Source organism: Nycticebus coucang, chromosome 19 (assembly GCF_027406575.1).
Source record: "Nycticebus coucang isolate mNycCou1 chromosome 19, mNycCou1.pri, whole genome shotgun sequence".
In the NCBI taxonomy this organism is placed as follows: Eukaryota; Metazoa; Chordata; class Mammalia; order Primates; family Lorisidae; genus Nycticebus; species Nycticebus coucang.
In genome coordinates, this window is record NC_069798.1 from 4,180,130 (window position 1) to 4,197,813 (window position 17,684).

General features: G+C 50.2%; 1 protein-coding gene across 9 annotated transcripts in view; it reads right to left on the reverse strand.

Annotated features, from left to right (window-relative positions):
- MTCL1 (microtubule crosslinking factor 1) overlaps positions 1 to 17,684 on the reverse strand; it is a 134,461-nt gene that overhangs the window by 35,338 nt on the left and 81,439 nt on the right. For 6 of the 9 annotated variants that reach the window (XM_053571760.1, XM_053571759.1, XM_053571763.1 and 3 more), the window contains 5 exons: positions 13,589 to 14,875; positions 12,384 to 12,539; positions 4,783 to 4,905; positions 1,573 to 1,803; positions 201 to 398 (listed from right to left, as the gene is read on the reverse strand). In XM_053571760.1, coding sequence (XP_053427735.1) covers positions 201 to 398; positions 1,573 to 1,803; positions 4,783 to 4,905; positions 12,384 to 12,539; positions 13,589 to 14,875 — 1,995 coding nt within the window. The remainder of the gene's footprint in view (positions 1 to 200; positions 399 to 1,572; positions 1,804 to 4,782; positions 4,906 to 12,383; positions 12,540 to 13,588; positions 14,876 to 17,684) is intronic. The other 3 variants (XM_053571764.1, XM_053571761.1, XM_053571766.1) reach the window with 1 other exon arrangement.

Sequence of the window (17,684 nt, forward strand, 5' to 3'; positions counted from 1 at the left end):
CTTTATATGGGTAAACCAAAAAAATGGCTTGATGGTATGATTTCTAGCAAAAACCCAGCACTACCAATGGCAATAGGTGGCCACAGCTGGAGTTGGTGGGGGTGTGTTCTGCTACCTGGAATCGAACAATTGAAACAAGATGACAAAAGCACAGCTTGCGTCTCTTCTCCCAGAAGGACGACTGGCATCTGAGCACCCACCTGCCTGTGGAGCTGTCCCCCATCCGTGGTCTGCAGCCGTGAGCTGTGGTCTCCAGTGTGCACTGGGGAGTGTGGGGAACGCTCCCCCCCTGGGAAGCCACAGCCTCGATGGCCGTCGTCCCGGTCTGAGCCGTCTGCCTGGTGCCCGCCCTGCACTCCAAGCTCACTGGTCCTAGGGAGGGTGTCTGGGTGCTCTCCCTGAAACCAGGAGGAGATATGGTCACAGCTTCTCCCAAACACTTCTGCTGTACAGCCTAACTTTTATTATTTGTGGATAATTATCTACTTTATGGATGACCAAGTCCTGTACTTCTGTCTTTTCCCCTGAAACACTCATTTTAGCCATTTCATTCATTGGCCACAGCTTTATTTAAGTAACATAGGGTAGGTACTTAGTTTATCAGAAAAGATTAATGAGAAGTTTTACTAGCTATAAACTATTAGTAGTATTGCTTATAGCTATGGTTTTATAAATTGGAAGAGGAAGAACTCCAGAGTCCTAATCAGCCAGGAACTCTGCAACTCCTTCTAGGCTCTTCTATGCCACAGCTATTTGGAAACTGGTTCAATTAATTTTTGAGGACTTTCTCCACCCTGAGGAAAGAGAATCACTATACCTTCCCATTCCTAGGGTGGGAACTTAAAATTACACACACTGTTCACTAGGGTGAAAGCACACGAAAGGTCTTTGGGGGGCTGAAGAGAAACCAAGTATTCCCGGTGCTTAAGCAGCTGCCCAAATGGCCAGGGGTGTGAGGCCCACAACTCGCCACACACCAGGAGCTGCAGCCCAGGCCCACCAGGAAGCAAGGCCGGGGGAGCTGATCACCCTGCCTTCAATGAAAATCAACCAGAAAGCAAATAACTGTTCTGTCCAAAGAAATCTGGGCATAGAGAGATTAAATAGAAGAACAAATGCAAATTTCAGAGGTGACAAAGTGACACATCTGAAGCTCAAAAGAGACCCTTTTAAACCGATGTGGGCAGAGTGGGCTATGCACAGCGGGGAACGTAAACTGAATGGAAAGAAGAGCGGACGCTTCAGAAGCCGCGGCTTCAAACCAGCAAGGGGACGCGGGACAAAGGGCCTCAGGGTGATGACTTTGCTGCACAGACCAGCAGCAGGCCTCTGCAGGGTGGAGCCGCACACCAGGACTCTTGAACCCAGGTCAAGACACAGCAAGGATTTCTTGCTTTCATGAATAACTGGACAACCCATTGAATTTCTGTTGCTTAGACTGAAACGACACAAAATAATTTAAAATAATAGGACATGGCTTTGTGCCTAGGGTAAGTGAGGGAACGGCAGGGCTTGGGGGTCAAGACAGAAACAGATGCACACACACGGGATGAAGGGTGCAGGCGGAGTCACCTGGGCTGCGTCCTCGCCGTCCTCCTCCATCTGCTTCCCCTGCCGCCAGTGTTTCAGCAGCCACCTGAGTTTGACGTAGAAGAGGAAGATGTTCTGCTTCAGCGAGCGGAGCTCCTGCTGCATCAGGTGCTTCTCGTCACTCCAGGTCCGCTCCTGCAGGGCGCTCTGCAGAGCCAGGCTGTGCACCTCCAGCTCCTTCCACCTCAGAGCGTAGAGGTGGTCCTCCTCCATCTCGAGTGAAACGAAAGAGAGACCGTGACAAGCTGCTCTTCCCGCCTGCCACCCAGACCAAACCCACAGTCCCACAAACGGCCGTGCAATCTGCATCACGCTGCATATGGGGTGTGGAACCGCCGTGGGCTGACAGATCTTCCCTCTTCATGAAAGTGCATGAGTTTCATGCTTCAGGAGCACGTGCCATTTCAAAGTCAGGGACTGTAATCATTTTCCCTTGTTATGCCTCTCGTGGTGTTTTTACATGTTTCTAAGAATCCTTTAGGAAAACAGCTGACTTGACTTCTATTTAATAGATTCTGTTTTCTCTCTGTATGTGGACCTGGCACTCATAAATGCACATTACAATTGTAAAGAGAAAATGTAGAAGTCCTCCCGCTTTACTTCCCGAGGCCTGGCTCCCCGCGGCCCTGACAGACAGAGCACACCCGCTGATGGGGAGCAGGCCCAGCCTGCACACATGGTAAGCAAACAGGAAAGTAAGTCTGAGAACCTGTTTCCACAACTGAAGACTTGACATTCCTCCTAGATATGGGTTTCCCTCAGGGAAGTAAAAGCATTGCTGAAAAAGAATGTCTCCCATCTCCACGCTAAGCTCCTATGATGTAGACACCACGGGTATAGGCGTTCCTCCAATAAGCAAACAACTAACCACGCAAAAGGGTGAATAAAATCTTATTTTGCAGATAAGGGCAAAGGACTAACATCTCCGGTAGCTAAAGTGATACAAGGACTAATATCTATGGTAGCTAAAGCGATACGAGCGTTCAGCCTTGTGTTCGAAAGACCAAAATGAAAAGGTTCAACTGCCAGCCTATGGTTATCGGCTGTCCTCCTCTAATTTAACCCTCTTTTCTATGCCAAAGACCAAGGCAGGAATTTTTTTCCCTTAAAGGTTAATTAAAGGAAATTCTCAGAAACCATGGGAATGGGACTGTGGCTGCCTGAGGCCAACTTGCTAAAGACCGTGACGGGTCAGAAGCAGCTCTGCTAGTACCTGGCCTTTACCGTACTCTGAGCTGAAGCAACAGAACACAGGGGTGATTTTTGTTCACCATCTCAGCACCCCTCAGGGCTCCACCACTGGTTCTCCCCTGTGGACTCAAGGAAACACGAGTGGGAAGGGCAGCCTGGTGCACCAGACACTCAGCATCTGCAGTTTCGTACTGGTTAGCCCAGGTGCTCCTTTGGGGGGAGAAAGGTATATTTAGGTCTAGTTAACATTTCACACTGGAGATGTAATAGTCATGGGGTCTTCTGCACAATCTGACCTGAATTAGGGACAGGACGGCAAAGGAGGCAGTTAATCTAAAACAAAGATCAGTTATTAAAAGCCGGGCGAGGTTCTGGTCTCTACTTTCTAAAACAAGAATAATGAGGGGGAGAGTTAATCTATAATCTAAGAAACAAAATTGCAAACATGTTCCATGACTTGGTCTCTAGGACTTGGCTTCTCCTCTGACACCATAAACTGAGAGTCCTAAAATTTTATTTTATTTTTGCATGTTTAAGCCAACTGACTCTCACTGGGAAGGTCTCCTCAGGGGCAGCATGAAGGGAACTCCAGCTCCTTCCCGAGGGCTGCTGTGGACAGACGCTGATTGAGACACGGGTGCCACACCCGGGGCGGCTGTTCCAGGGCCTTTCATCTGGAGCAGCCAGCCCGGCCCTCTGGGAAAGTCTCTTCCCTGACTCTCTCCGACTCCGACTCCCGGCCTTTCTTCTGCTTCCTCCTGTTCCGACGCTTCCCTTGCTCCCAAGTCTCAGAGCTCAGTCCTTTGCCCTCCTGCGTTAACGGACACCTTCTTTTCCCTTCTGAACAAGCCTGGAGGACACATTTCCACCTCCAAACCTTCAACACACTCTGTTACTATAAATTCAAGTACTAGAAACACCTGGGACCCTGCCATTTTGTTATCAGCATCTCTCATGGGAGATGCTCACTTTTCCAACAATTTTTTGGTACAAGGGAAAAAATTTTCTTAAAATTTTACTTAGGAGTTTATCATTCAAGTAATATGAAATTATTTTCCTTTGATAATGATACGTGAAACTGTAAACCAAACATTTAAAAAGAGGTTTGCACCTAGTGGTAGAGGCTGGCAGAAAATATTTAGACCTTGGCATTCGACTCTGCCTTCTCTAAGCTGTAAGGCACAGAAGGCGCTCCCTTAATCAGTTTGTGACCCATTTAGATCACATGGCCATGGCCAACCTGGGGGCTTATGTGCAGCACACATCCCTCACCAGGGTCAGTCTTGGATACACTCAGTACCTTAACTGCACAGGAGAAGCATTTTAAAACACTGAGGTGCCCTACTCAAGATCAACTGCTTTGTTTGGTTTTGTTTTAAAGACACCAACGTCTTTCAAGAACAAATACAAGGGGGGAGGAGCAGTCACAACCAATTCTGAACCTAGGTATTTGTTTACAGCTTAATTAGATTTGGGTGGCAGGGACTGGACCGTCCTCAGGGAGGCCTGCGGCAACAAGCACCTGCATCTGTGAATCCTTCTACCGGGGACTCTGAGAAAAGATCTGGTGGATACAGGGCAAATAGCCAGTTAACAGGTTATTCTAAAATAATAAAAATCAGCTACAGCTAAGGCAGCTTTTTGAAGATAGTGATTTAGGGTGAGCCACTGACGTCACATTGGGTGTCACCTTGACAAAGGTGACATGCTTTTCTGTCCAGTCACATTTGGGCCCTTGTTAAAGCACTGCAGGAAAGCTCAGATCAGATGCAAGGAAGACCTTCTGAGACCCCAATGTAAGTCCTAAAGCATGGCTCGGAGCACACAGGTAGACAGCATCTTTACCGGGCACCTGAGGGCAGCTCCGAGGGGCACCCTTTCCATGTACGTGCCCACGAGAAGCCTGCACATGCCGTCCTCTGAAAATGCATCTTGGCATTTCTCCTCAGGGGCTGTGCCGTCCGAGAAGCAGTGGTGCTGAGACCTGTGTTGCATATTTACCTTGCGGATCTTGTTTGTAAATGTCTCTGCCTCCTCCTGGTGCAGTCTGGCCGCCTGGGCGAGCTGACCCTGGAGCTCCTCTATGGATACACTCTGCTCAGGTAAAACAGAGGAGCCCCTGAGCTGATCGGTGGGATAAAGGAAGGGGTTTAGTGGAAACAAGATCTCTGCCTGAGGTGACAACGCAGGACAGACATCTCACAAGCTGGGGACACACACGGAGCGACACGGCACGTATGGGGTCTGCAGCAGTGGAGTGAGGGCGGCGACTCCCCTGGGCCTTCCCGCGGGCAGCTGGTCCCGAGCCTGGGCTCCACGGCAGCTCCCTGCCCTGCGTCTCACCCAGGGGGCGAGGTAGGCAAATGGATGTCTAGCCCCTTGAACTTCAATCACCAGGAAAACAGAACCAGAAACCAGGCCGAGGGAACGAAGCCGGGGCACCAGAGGTGTCCTGGTTACCACAACAGCTTCTAGACGGTTCTGACACATGCTCGGAGTGGTGAGAGCTCAGTAGTTAGGACTGAGGCAAACCTCGCAGATTCTCCGAGTCATGCAGGGTCTAAGTTGCATAATTAATTTTGTCATGTGCTTTCTTATTAGTTTTTTCCTTTCCAACTGAGAGGGTGACTTTCTTTTACCCACAGTCTGACCCTGGATGTTGAGGGCAGGGGGCGGGGTCCTTCAATTAGCAGAGACCTGTGGCTTCAGCAAATGTCGCCAGAGGGGACTTGAACAAAGAACTGCTCATTACTCTTCAGGTTGAAAATAGGTAACTGAGTCCGCATTATGACTTTTTTTTTTTTTTTAATAGACTCTCCCTTTATGTCCAAATGACAAGACAGGAGGAATCAGAGTCACTGCTCTTGAAATAAAATGTCTTCTTTAGAGATGGAAACACTATGAAACTAAAAATTCCAGACATTGCTAAAATTTTAAGTGTGTCATTTTATCCACTGGTTTATGCGACTTGAAGACAGGTGATTTATAAAACTGGGAATTCAAGTGAATTGTTGCAATAAAAATCTGTCACTTCACTGGTTCATTCTGATTCATTTTACAATGAATCTATTACTGCTCAGAGGACATTGTTTGCTCCCTAATCTATGTTGTCATGAGTGAAGATCATTCCTTAAAAATAGGAAATGCGGAAAATTAAAGAGCAGAGCCCTTCCTGTAGTGCAGGGATGAGAGGAGAGGAGAAGAGGAGGGAGGAGGAGGTGGGGAGGAGGGAAGCAGGGAAAAGCAGAATGCAGACAGAGCATCAGAGCCAGCTTCAGTGTAAAATTTGAAAGCCAGAGATTTAAATTTAGCCTACTTGATGGGAATTTTTGATTCGCTAGTAAGAGATAATTATCATCGTCTTCTATATGATTTAGGCAGCACTTGGGGTTCTTTTTGAACAGAGGCCGTTCTCTACTTGAGAGTTTACTTTAGTGAACGATCCTTCCTGCCCGCTAGCTCTATTATTTTCTAAGTGTGCGGGTTTTTTATGATGGTGACTCTTCTCACATTGGCCTGCCTTCAGCAATCTTGGACAAGCGTCTTTTACGCATCTCATCCTCTGAAGATCTTAGAGGTGAATCCTGCAGGTCTGCTGGCTCTTGTTCCTGGTGGATGTTTTTGGCTTGTGTTTGAAGTTGTGTGTTGTGAGTTTGTGATAGGTGGATTACACATGTGATCTGGGTTGAGACTGGGCCTCCAGGTTGTTTCGTGAAGCATATAACATCCCTTTCCTTGGGGATGCCTGGACCCCATGGGTAACACCAATTCAAAGCCCGATCCCGTGTGGGGGCTGGCTGTAATTCTTCTCTTGGCCTGGAGCCCACACTGATGGACAGGTATCCTCAATGTCTCCCTCCCTACCCTGGGACCAGCAGGCAGGAGTTCTTCCTGTTTGTTAATTCCTTTCCCTGCAGGTATTGGGCCTTGTCTCCTAGTCCCCTGGAGCTACGGCAACCCAGGGCTCCTGGCTTCTAACTCCAGCCATGATCCCTCATCTACCCGCCTAAAGGCTTCCGATAATGCTCTGGTCTTCAATTCTGAAATCAAGTCCAACCCTTTAAGATTTCTCTAACTTTCTTGAGAATTCATCTAAAAAGTTTAAAGGATGCTTTACATTTTATGCAGCATTTTGTTCAATAAGTTTTTACTGAGTACCTACAATGCTAAGCAGGGCCCCAGGGACAAGGCAGCAAGTGCAGCAGCCAGCCCTGCCCACAGAGGCTTCCGCCAGGCCCTCAGGAGCTCCGTACAGGTTCTCTGCAGGTCACATAGGCTTCCCCACCGCCAGCTTTACCTCCCCATTATGTATTACTTTATACATTCAGAATGTAAAATTCCTATTTTAATATGTTAGGTATTAGCCAAATGCTTTATATTACTAGATGTTAAAAGAGACATCCTAACCCAGCCTGTCATTTAAGAAAAGCAAAGATCTATTTAGTTTCTATACACTACAATGAACTATTTACTTTGGTTTTAGTCTTAATAATATACAAACCGTTTAAAATACAATAGACCCTCTGTAAGTTGACTACCCAAGGGACTGTAACAAACTGGTCAACATAAGGGACTAGGCCTGCTATACTGACAGGTACATGTACATGTCCCATCTGTGAAAACTGGGTCAACTTAAGGAGGTGGTCAGTGCAGGGAGTTGGTCAGCTATGGAGGTTCTACTGTACACAAGCGTCATACTTCAGCATTGTTTGATTCCAAATGTGCTCTTCTATCTGAACCATACCTTTGAAGGGTCACAGAAAAAATTCTCAAGGTCCTATAAGGATGTTCACGTGGGACATCTGATTTACCTAAGATGACTGCAGCATCTCCTGGGTACGCTGCTGCCACCTGATCAACAGCAGAAACTTTTAGAAATCCCTGCTCCGGTAGAAGTTTCCTTCTCCTTTATCGTGTTTTTGCTAATGGAATATTAAAACTCCCACAGACAACTGCTCCTAGCCGGGATGCCACTGTCACTCCAGTGTTACAGGGAGTAAAATACAAACACGCTGTGACAGAAATTTCAGTCCAGAATTATTCTACTGCCACACAACTACAAACAACCACATATATTTGGAGAAAGTTTTCACATAACACATAGATTTTCCTCTAGAAAAATAAAGACTTCCCCTTATCATCTGCTCCCCAAAGATTTGATTCTAAAACCATGCTTTGCTCACTTCCCAAGATTCTGATTAGACATCAAATGCATCTTGATCTCCCTACTAAGACCATTTATTGAAATGAATGCCACCCTCACTTGTTTCTGAGGCTGCTGAGGCTCAACATCCCAACCACCCACCCCCATGTCAGTGTTCCGAGGCTGCGTCCCACCCACGCTGATTTACACTGCTAATTTCCTGCATGTCTTCAGAGAAAGGCATATAAATTACCTTCCACACTTCAGATCATTTCACTATTTCAAAAAACAACAGGCAGATGCTTTTCCTTACCATCACTAGGCTGTCTCGTAGTGCCACTTACACATTAAGACCCTAGGCAACCTCCATTCCCATGACTTCGTTTTCTGGTGAGTTCCATTTTTGTCCTGGCAAGTTTTGCTACCACTTCTTTCAAAAGTGGCATACGAGGGCAAGGCATGTACAAATACTTGGCACAAGACCCCGGTAATTTTATAGCAGCTGGTATTTCACGGCCGAGGCATGAGGGATCACAAATGCTTTGTGTGCGCCTTTGATTAAGGGATAAGAGGAAGCGCTAAGGAGAAGAGCCCGAGATTTCTGACTCAGAAACTCAATCCTCTGGGCCAGGCTTGGTCTCATTGACATGTGAAATCTAACCAGTGCCCAGGATTAGCTACTTCTCATTCAGAACTATTTTAAAGGTGCCCAGCACATTCCAAACTATACCCCATACACTGCTCTCTCCTCATGAAGCAAATCTCTCTGCAGATTTTACGGGAACCCCAGGGAGCAAAGTCAGGGAAGAATCCAGTACCTGGCTAATGCCTCCTGAGATGAGTAGGCAAAAGGAATATTTGTCCTTTTCAAGTCTGGGGGTTGTTTGGCACTTCATTTTTATTTGATTGCATTAATGAGTTAGTGGGTGTTAGTGAGTTCTGACTGCAGTTTGAGCTGGCTGTGGCTGTTTGTAAGAATGCCAGGCTCGGAGAGGCCATTCCTATCACAGGTTCAGCCAAGGGTGGCATTGGAGCAGCAGGCCTCCTGCACTGCACAGATCTGTTGTCTGCTGGAAATACGTGATGCATAAGGACACACTTCTCTTCCTCTTCTTGTTACTGTGGCTGCTGTTACTGCTAGTAGTGGTCACAGTTTTAACCTAGCTAAAATACTACACTCTTCCAAAATAACAACTTATCTTCTTTCCCCTTGCCCCAAATAAAATAAAATCCATTAAGGGGAAAAAACAAAACCAAACTGCAGAGGCATTTTATAAATATAGCTTGAGAAATTGAACCTTTTAAAAAACTTCTGCCTAAATTCAGAAAGCTATTTCTTTTTTGATGCCTGATACTAGGTATCCTGTCACCTAGGGGGAGCTACAGGCTCTGAGCTCGCCCATGGGCAGCAGTGGCTGCCCTGAGGACATGGCCAGTGCAAAGGGCCAGTGGTACATCTGCTCCGTCCTGGGCAGTGTCCACGTTTGTCTTTGCCCTGGGAAGCCGGTGGGGTCTGCATGAGTCTTCAACACGCAGCAGCCGTGGCCGCACTACCTTAGGGAGCTTTGTGTGCTGTTTCCAGCACAGCCTCAGAGGAAAGCAGCTGCTGAGTGAGTCCAGGGATGTTCAGACTCTCAAGATATCTGCTCCCCAGAATTGTCCCTTGTGTAATTCTTTAGCACGAGGTAATATGCAGAGGCCAAACCAAGGAGGCTGTCAGAATGACATCCACACCGGGGATGGGCACCCTCTGACCCGGGCTCCACAAGCAGCTCCTCCAATGGAGGTGTTGAAGTGGCTCCAGAAGGGTTTATTTTTGTTGTTGTTTTAATTTAGAGTAGAATATTTGCGGCATCACTGAGTTTTCTCTTGTCTCTGTGTGAAATGCTTTTGTGAATAAAAACCTCAGAACAAAGGATGTTTAACTCCTGAGTAACACTATTTCCCCTACTAGGAAATGATGCTCCCTAGATCTGGCCTTTTGCTTTTGAGTTTCTTTTTTCTTACTTTCTTGTTAAAATATACAAAATTAAAGAAAATTGGACAAGTGTTTGAAAGAACCAAGGGAAGACGGCTAGCTGTGTAATGAGTTACCTGCGTGATGGCGTTCAGTGTTTAGGAACACGCAGCGGACAGTGGTGGGGTCAGCACTGGGCACTCATGGGACATAGGCAGGCATAGAGGACTGAAGCAGGCTCCAGTTCTGGGGGGCTGACCAGCCGGCCGCTTCACTCCTCAGGCCTCATTCTCTCTCATTCCCAGAATGGGAACACTGGTCTAAGGATCGGCCATTCCCTCCTGAGCTACAACTGTTCTGTGATTCTTTATTGCAATGTGGCCCCAACTATCTCTGGTAATGCACCTCTTATGAGAGGTTTACTGACCCTCAATATTCAGTTTGATTCAACTAAGTATTTCTCTGTCAGTCACTGGCCTTCCCTGAAGCTGTGCAGTGCATTCATGCTGTGGGTCAGCGCTCTAGTCAACCACAAGGACCTAGAAAGAGTCTGGGAGGAGACGACTCTCTGACACCCAAGTTTAACGAAACAAGGTTATATGTGACATGTTCTGAACGACGGACCCCCTGGAAGGGAGACACGGTTCTTATAAAATAGGCTATCAAAGGGAAGACAGCTGACCTGTGCAGGCAGAGTTGTGGTTCTGGAAAACTGCCAGTGGCAAAAAAGAAAGGGCACAGGGGGTTAGTGCCATGTTTAGGGAAGCTCTGAATGCCTTCCTTCCTGCAGCCCTCCCTGGTAGGATGTGCGGCCTTCTAGTATTCATCGTGCCTTACATGGATGCAGCATGTGGCATTTTTAAAGGTATTTTCTCACTAACAGCTCCTTTACTTTGAGAATCATCCATTTATAGCCCCCCGAGACAGGAAGGGCAGTATTGTTACTCCCCATTTTACAGATGAGAAAACAGGCTCAGAGACTTGCCTGCAAAATCAAGCTACTGATGAACACAGCTGGACATAAGGCCCAGGGGCCTTGGTGCCCTGGCCAGGTTGGATGCCAGGGCAGGACAGCGTCCCTGTTAGAATTATCTTAGCGGTGCAGTGTCATCTGAAGGCTGGGAAACGTGTCTTCCAGAGGGTGCCATCCTGGAAACGGATCACTCAGGCCATGGAGACGTAGCCTGGTGAGCTTGCTAATGGCCTCACAACCAGCAGTCTCAGCGGAAGACCCTGTGGAGCTGGGGCCAACCAAGGTGCTTCCCAGAAAGGTCGAGAGTCCTAAAGCACTACCTCACTGTACCAGGAGGGGAAATGGAAATTCTGCAAATACTGGCCTGTTCTGTGCTACCCTGGGGATAAAACCTTGAGACGCCTCCTTTGCAATTTTGGAAAAACATCCTGAACTTGACACGCTGTAACACATGTCTGACTCCATGTCCAAAGATAGTGGTTTTTTCTATTTAAGCCTTGCTGAGGTGGTGGTCCTGTTGGTGTGCTCCTAGTCACAGGGGTAGAGATGTGACACACTGTCCTGCAGGGCAATGGGAAGGGGCCTCACACTAGAGACACCTGAACGCCTCTAAGTGAGGCTGCAGCCCTGCTGCCCTGACTCTGACAACAGGCAGGGCCCATCCATGTCACGGCAGCTCCAGCTCCGCTCCACCCCAAACCTCTGCTCACTGCCTTCCCCGCCAGGGAACGGCCAGGCTTTTGACGGCCTGCGCCCTGTCTGCTTTCAGTTTTTATAGTCCCCTCCCCTCCCAGGCTTCAGTGCTAACATCCCCACAGGGACCGAGAAGTTGAGAAACTTCGTCAGCAACTTGGAGAAGTTACTGTTCTTCTCTAATGAAGAATACATGGCTCTACCCTTGAACAGTAGTAGCAGCACCAGGACGTCCTCCCTCAGAGCACCCATCTTTCTGTCCTGTAAGGATGGCTTGTGGCTGAGAGCTTTCTCTCTTACAGGGCTGCTGACAACCATTTCAACCATGCAGGTCCCTGTGGGGGCTGCAGGTCTGTGTACATAAGGTTACCATGGCAACAGAGACTGCGGCAGACACTACAGTCAGAGCAGTCAGAGACCAAACCTCCCTGATTCTGCCAACAGGCCAGAACAGTGTCATAAGAGATCATGGGAGGCTCACGGGAGGCAGTGACGAATCGAAAGAGGAAAACCCTAAGGAGAGTTTCCTCCAAACTAGGACAGATGGTGCCTGGTTTCCATTCCTACGTTCTCTACTTTTGGACAAGAAGCCACTGTATACTCCCTAATGAGTTCCACCTCCAGGTATCCCCGGGACCTGGGAGAACAGTGCTTGCCGTGACTATCACTCCTGCTCACATGCCGCTGCGCACACCCTCCAGTTCCCTGCAATGGGGTGATGCCAGGGAAGTTCCACATCCCCCTGTCACGTTCCCTCGGGGCCTCGTCCCAGGTGGGACACTTCACACAGCCAGTCACACAGCAGAAAGGGGGGCGGGTCTGGGGATCCCACTGACCTCCAGGCTGAAGCAGCTCTGACCTCCCGGCCCGTCGCTCCCAGAGTCCCCATCAGCGTGACGGTGCAGCTCCCTTGCAACTTGAAGACGCAGACTGTCCCTCTTGTCCCCCAGGGCTGGTCCAAGCTGCCACTCCAGCTGCTCTCTCTGCCTGGACTGTGAGGTGCATGGGAGGGATTTGGTTTTTTTTTTATTATTATTATTGAAAACATAAAACACAGGACAAAAGGGTGGGAAGGGAGGGTAAAGAAACAAAATAGGGGTGAGGAATACACAATTAAAACAGCACCAGAGGAGGAGACACGAGACGAGAAATGGCCACTTAGAGACAGGACCTGAGACAGAGGAGCACAGAGCAGAAATGAGGGTGGCCCGAGGGTGAGCGGACACGTCTGGGAAGCACATGTGGGGCAGAGAGCAGGACGCTGGTTATGAGGCACATGCGATAGGGGTGCATGAACTCCAAACTCAACTGCAAGCACACGACCTGTGAAGGGCGACAGAGGACAAGGTTCCTTCTTCCTTACTTGTGGGTCGAGCAGCAAAAGCCACAATCCGGGCGCAGCTGGGCCATGCACCCAAGGCGAGGCCACTCCACCCGGCCGCACCCTCCAGCGGGCAGCGAGATTCTCCACGAGACACAGCCTCCTCCTCTCAGAACCGGCTTCTGCCCCCGGGCCCGCTGCAGCCGGTCGGCCCAGGCTTCCTAGGGCCTCAGACCGACCGCACCGTGTCCCTTGGGTAACGAATCCAGGTAGGGATTCGCTCGCCCTTTAGCGAGTCTGCTAATTATCCTGACTGAGACATGAGTTTGTACTTGGTCTTACGCTCCTCATCGTTCTTCACCGGGGCAGCTGGTTGTCTGAGACACCAAAAAGGAAGGAGCCAGCCGGCCTGGACGAGCCCTAGAGCCTGCACTGGGCTTGGCCTCCTGTCTGAGAGGGCGTCTGCACCACAGCCGCAGCAGCGGGGAAAGTGAGAGAGGAAGAGGGAACCCAAACAAGGAAATAAAAGAGAACGTAAAAAAACCAAAAAGGGAACCCAACCGATAGCGAGGATCTGGGTGACCCTCGAGGCTTTAGTACAATGCAGGTTTGAGATCATAACCAAGCAGCCGTGAGCAGCGTGAGCCCGAGCGCAGCAATGCCAGCCAGGAGCAGGGAGAGCGGGGCGGAGCAGGGAGGCGAGGCCGGGAGCCCCCTTACCTGCAGGTCTGGACCCAGCTCCTTCCCCAGGTTCCCGATGGGGGAGTCCCGGGACCCGGAGGTCGCGGTGGAGAGGAAGCTGGAGGACTCGGTGAGGTGGGGCACGGGGGACAGCCCGTCCCCCAGCCGATTCACCTGCTCCAGGAAGGCCTGCAGCTCCTTCCTGAAAGCCTTCATCTTGGTGCTGATGGTCCCCAGCAGGTGCGGCTCGTCCTGGGCACCCTCGCCCTGGACGCCGGGTTCCAGCGCAGCCCCCGCGTCGCGGAGGAAGCCGTCTGTGTCCGTGAGCAGCCGCTCCACGGTGCGCTCCAGCCGCTGCGCCTCGTGCTTGACGGCCGCCAGGCACTCGGCGTCCTCCCGCGCCCGCAGGAGCTCCGCCGGGCACTGCTCGCTGGCCTCCGACGGCTTCCCGCTGCCGAAGCCCGACGTCTTCTCGCAGGTATCCTCCGAGTCGCTCTCCCCGCCCACGGGGCCCTCCCTCCGGGGCTGCGACGGGCGGCCCTCCTCCCCGCCGCTCTCCTTCTTGCCCGCGTCGCTCTCCGCGTAGCTGTCCCGCGGGCTCGTGGCGCGCGGCCCCCCGAGCACGGCCAGGTCGCAGCGCTGGACGCTGGACAGCAGCACCCGATTCTCGTGCTGCAGCCTCTGCACCTTCCCGCTCAGCTCGCTGATCTGCAGCCGGGCCGATTTCAGCTCCTCCTGCAGGGGCGTCCCTGTCCCAGCGCCCTTGCCCGTGCTCTCCGCGGGCCACGCCGGCTCCTGGTGAGGCTCAAATTTGAACTTGCTCAGCTCATGCGTCAGCTGCCGGTTGTGGTCCTCAATCTCGGATATGGACCTGCGGAGCAGCTCCGCTTCCTCCTCCACAAACTGCAGGTGGCGGCGGAGCTCCGCGGAGGACTCCACCGAGTCGCCAAAGGGTGAGGTAAGGATGCCGGGCGGATGGTCCCGGCCCGGGCCCTCTCGCTGCTCGTGCTGGCCCCGCGCATCCTCCATCTCCGCCTTGAGGCCGCGGTTCTCCACCTCCAGTTCCACGATCTTCCGGCCCAGGATGTTGGCTTCTTCCTCCACCAGCTTCAGCCGCAGCTTCAGCTCTGCCTCCCGGGTGCTGGGTGGCCCGCCCGCTTCCCCTGTGGGGAGGGGGCTGTCCACGTCGCCATAGAGGGACTTGTACTTCTGGAGCTCCTGCTCCAGCGCGTCCTTCTCCCGCCCCAGCTTGGCCATCTTCTTGCGCATCAGCGAGGCTTCCTCTTTGGCAAACTGCAGTTGGCACTTCAGATCGGCACTGTCATCCTGCCAGGAGGGAACAGCCGAGGAAAGGGTTATTTGGAAAATACCACATGCTCGTGTTTTTGACGATTCCCCTCGCACCTCGCCCCCAGTACACACGCAAATACAAAACACCCATCTTTCTGTCGGCGCCATTTCATTACATGGAGAAAGAGAGACAACCAGAGGTGAGGGAGGCGCCTGGAAAGGCCTGGAGCTTGCTGCTTTTTCCCGGGGGCAAAAGGAACCCAGACGCTGCTTTGGTAAACAATGTGCACCTGAACCGTCCTAGGAGCTGGAGAGAGGAAAGAGAGAATCAGAGGAAATCTAACCACCACCAAGAGCACGGGCCCTTTGGCACTTGGTGGATCCACCTGGTTGTGTCATAGCACCGGTGAGGGGACCCAGAAGCCCTCACTGGCCTCAGGCAAGTTGGACTTAAGGGCCACTTCCACCCTGCGGCACCCACTTTCTCATCCCAAGTGGCTGGTGACCCACAGGTTATTACCAGGATGCGGTGGGCCAGGTGACCCCAAATCAGAGCCCAGCTTTGCCTGACTTGCTGAGGAATGTGAGACAGGGTAATTTGCCCCTCTCCCCTAGTCTCTCAGGAGATGTAATGTGATATAATGTCCCACAAGAATGACACGGTGATGAGAAATTGAAGTGAAGAGCAGGAGGTGCTCAGAAGTCCTTGCCCAGTTTGGATGGCTGGTATATGGTGGCTGCTCACAGCCTTTCACCCAGCCAGGGAATGTTAGTGTTGTCAGAGTCGTGGCTTCTGTTTCCTGCTGATTAGTGACTGTAACGTGACAGGAACTTAAACTCAGGAGACCCCCCCTGGCAAGGAGTCAAGTGGACAGAATCAAGTGTTCTAAAACCTGAGGAGTGGTCCCTGGGGCTGACTCTGCTGCTCACAGCCCACACTGATTGGCTGGGCTCAAAGGCACTTTGGGGAGCAACTGAAGAGTCAACTCTGCTTTGCCAGTGGTGACCTCCCTGCTTTGAACTTGAACCAACTTCCATCTTGGTCTTTCAAAAATGGTTTGCGGTTTACATTCAGGGAATGGGAAGAATGACCATTTCACTAATCACTCCTCTTTGACTGAAGATCAGAAGTTCCAGAAGGCTTCATCCAAGGGTCCCCTGTCACACAAAAGAACCATCAACCATGGGTCTGCAGGAGTCAAACCTCACCAGCCTTGGCTGGGTTGAAGGGAGACCTATGGGGCTGCTCTCCAGGCCTGATAAGCATGCTCGGAACAAGTCAGCCCTTTGAGAGAGAATCAATGCTTTCACATCAGTGCTGGCGCTCACGATGTGGCTTTTACACTCAGAGAACACGGCCATATTCTTGTCACACACTCACCACATGGTAGGAAAATGCAGAAATCCCTCCCTCAGGGCCTCCTGGCTTTCCTTCCCACCCTGCCTTGAGCTCTCCTTTCTTACCATGAACTCCATGCAAGGAGGGAAAAATGATGTGACAATGAAGACTCAAGAAAGACCCATGGCTAAGGTGTAGCAGTGCCGTCTTCTGGCACTATCTGTGGTGCCCTGGGAGGGACAACGTACCCATCGTCATCCTCCTGGCCAAGGATTAAAGCAATCCCACTGGACTTGGGATCAAACATGCTGCCTGGCGTCCTCTCTTTGGGCTAATCACAGAGCCCTGGGGAGCCTGTCTCTTTCCGTGTACAGCAGGATGCTCACCCAACCACAAAGTCATTGTGAAGGTCAAATAAAATAATGTACAGGGAAGTGGTTTGCATGTGATAATCTAGCTCTCTGAAATTCACTTTGTTCTTCATCTGAACCACAGTTCACATTGGAAAAAGGAGCCAGTAACTCTTTTTGTTTTTCCCTCTTTGTGCCTTAGAAGAATAATACATGTGTCACCTGGTCTCCAAAGGTTTTAAGACCTCATCACATGAAGGATTTGATTTAGTTTTGGTTAGGCAGACATAAAAACCATTTCTGTGACTAATTCAAAGCAAGGTTATCTGCCCTACTCAACTACTGAGCAAACTGGTTATCATCACTGCTGAGGAAAGGATGGTTTTTAACAACTCACCTACATAAGATGACATGGGCTATAAAGACACATATTGTGTTTAATCTGAATGCTAAAGGAAATGCATGCTTGTTTATTTGTTCACTGATTCTTTCAGTAAATATTTATCAAGCACCTACTATGATATGTGCCCCAATTGCTACTTTAAATAACCCCAACTTCTTAGAACTTTCAAAAGTAGAGAATCAAAAGCACACTTCCAATTTTCATCAAACAGATTTGCAAGAAATCCAAAAAACATACACAGGTCTTTGTTGTTCACATGAAAGAAAAGAGTTTAAATTAAGCTAAAATATAGATCAGTGGAGACAGAATGTAAATACTTTGTAAATAAATTAGGTTGGAAGTTGAACGCTTGGGGCTAGAAGATGGGGGCCTACCCTCAACTCCATCAGCTTGGGAGCCAGTGTGTGTCACTGTCCAAATTCACCGAAATCATCCCATCTCCACTGCTGAAGCAGAGAAACCCGCAGCAGCAGAGATCACTGAAGACAAGGTCATTCTCAGCTATCGGAAAACTTACTCCAACCTCTACTCACCACCAGCCTGGGGCTCAAGACTGGGCCAGACCATAGGGTGGGCAGGGCCACGTGTTGTGACCAGTGTTCTGACTCTACTTCCATTCAAACTTGCAGCTGGTAAGGATGTGATGAGAGGGAAAGCTGGGAGGGGTAGATGCTGGGGGCAGAGTTGCCTGCACAGTGCCAGAGGCTTCATCTTAAACCAGAGTCTGGATCAGAGTCCGGATCAGGAACTGTG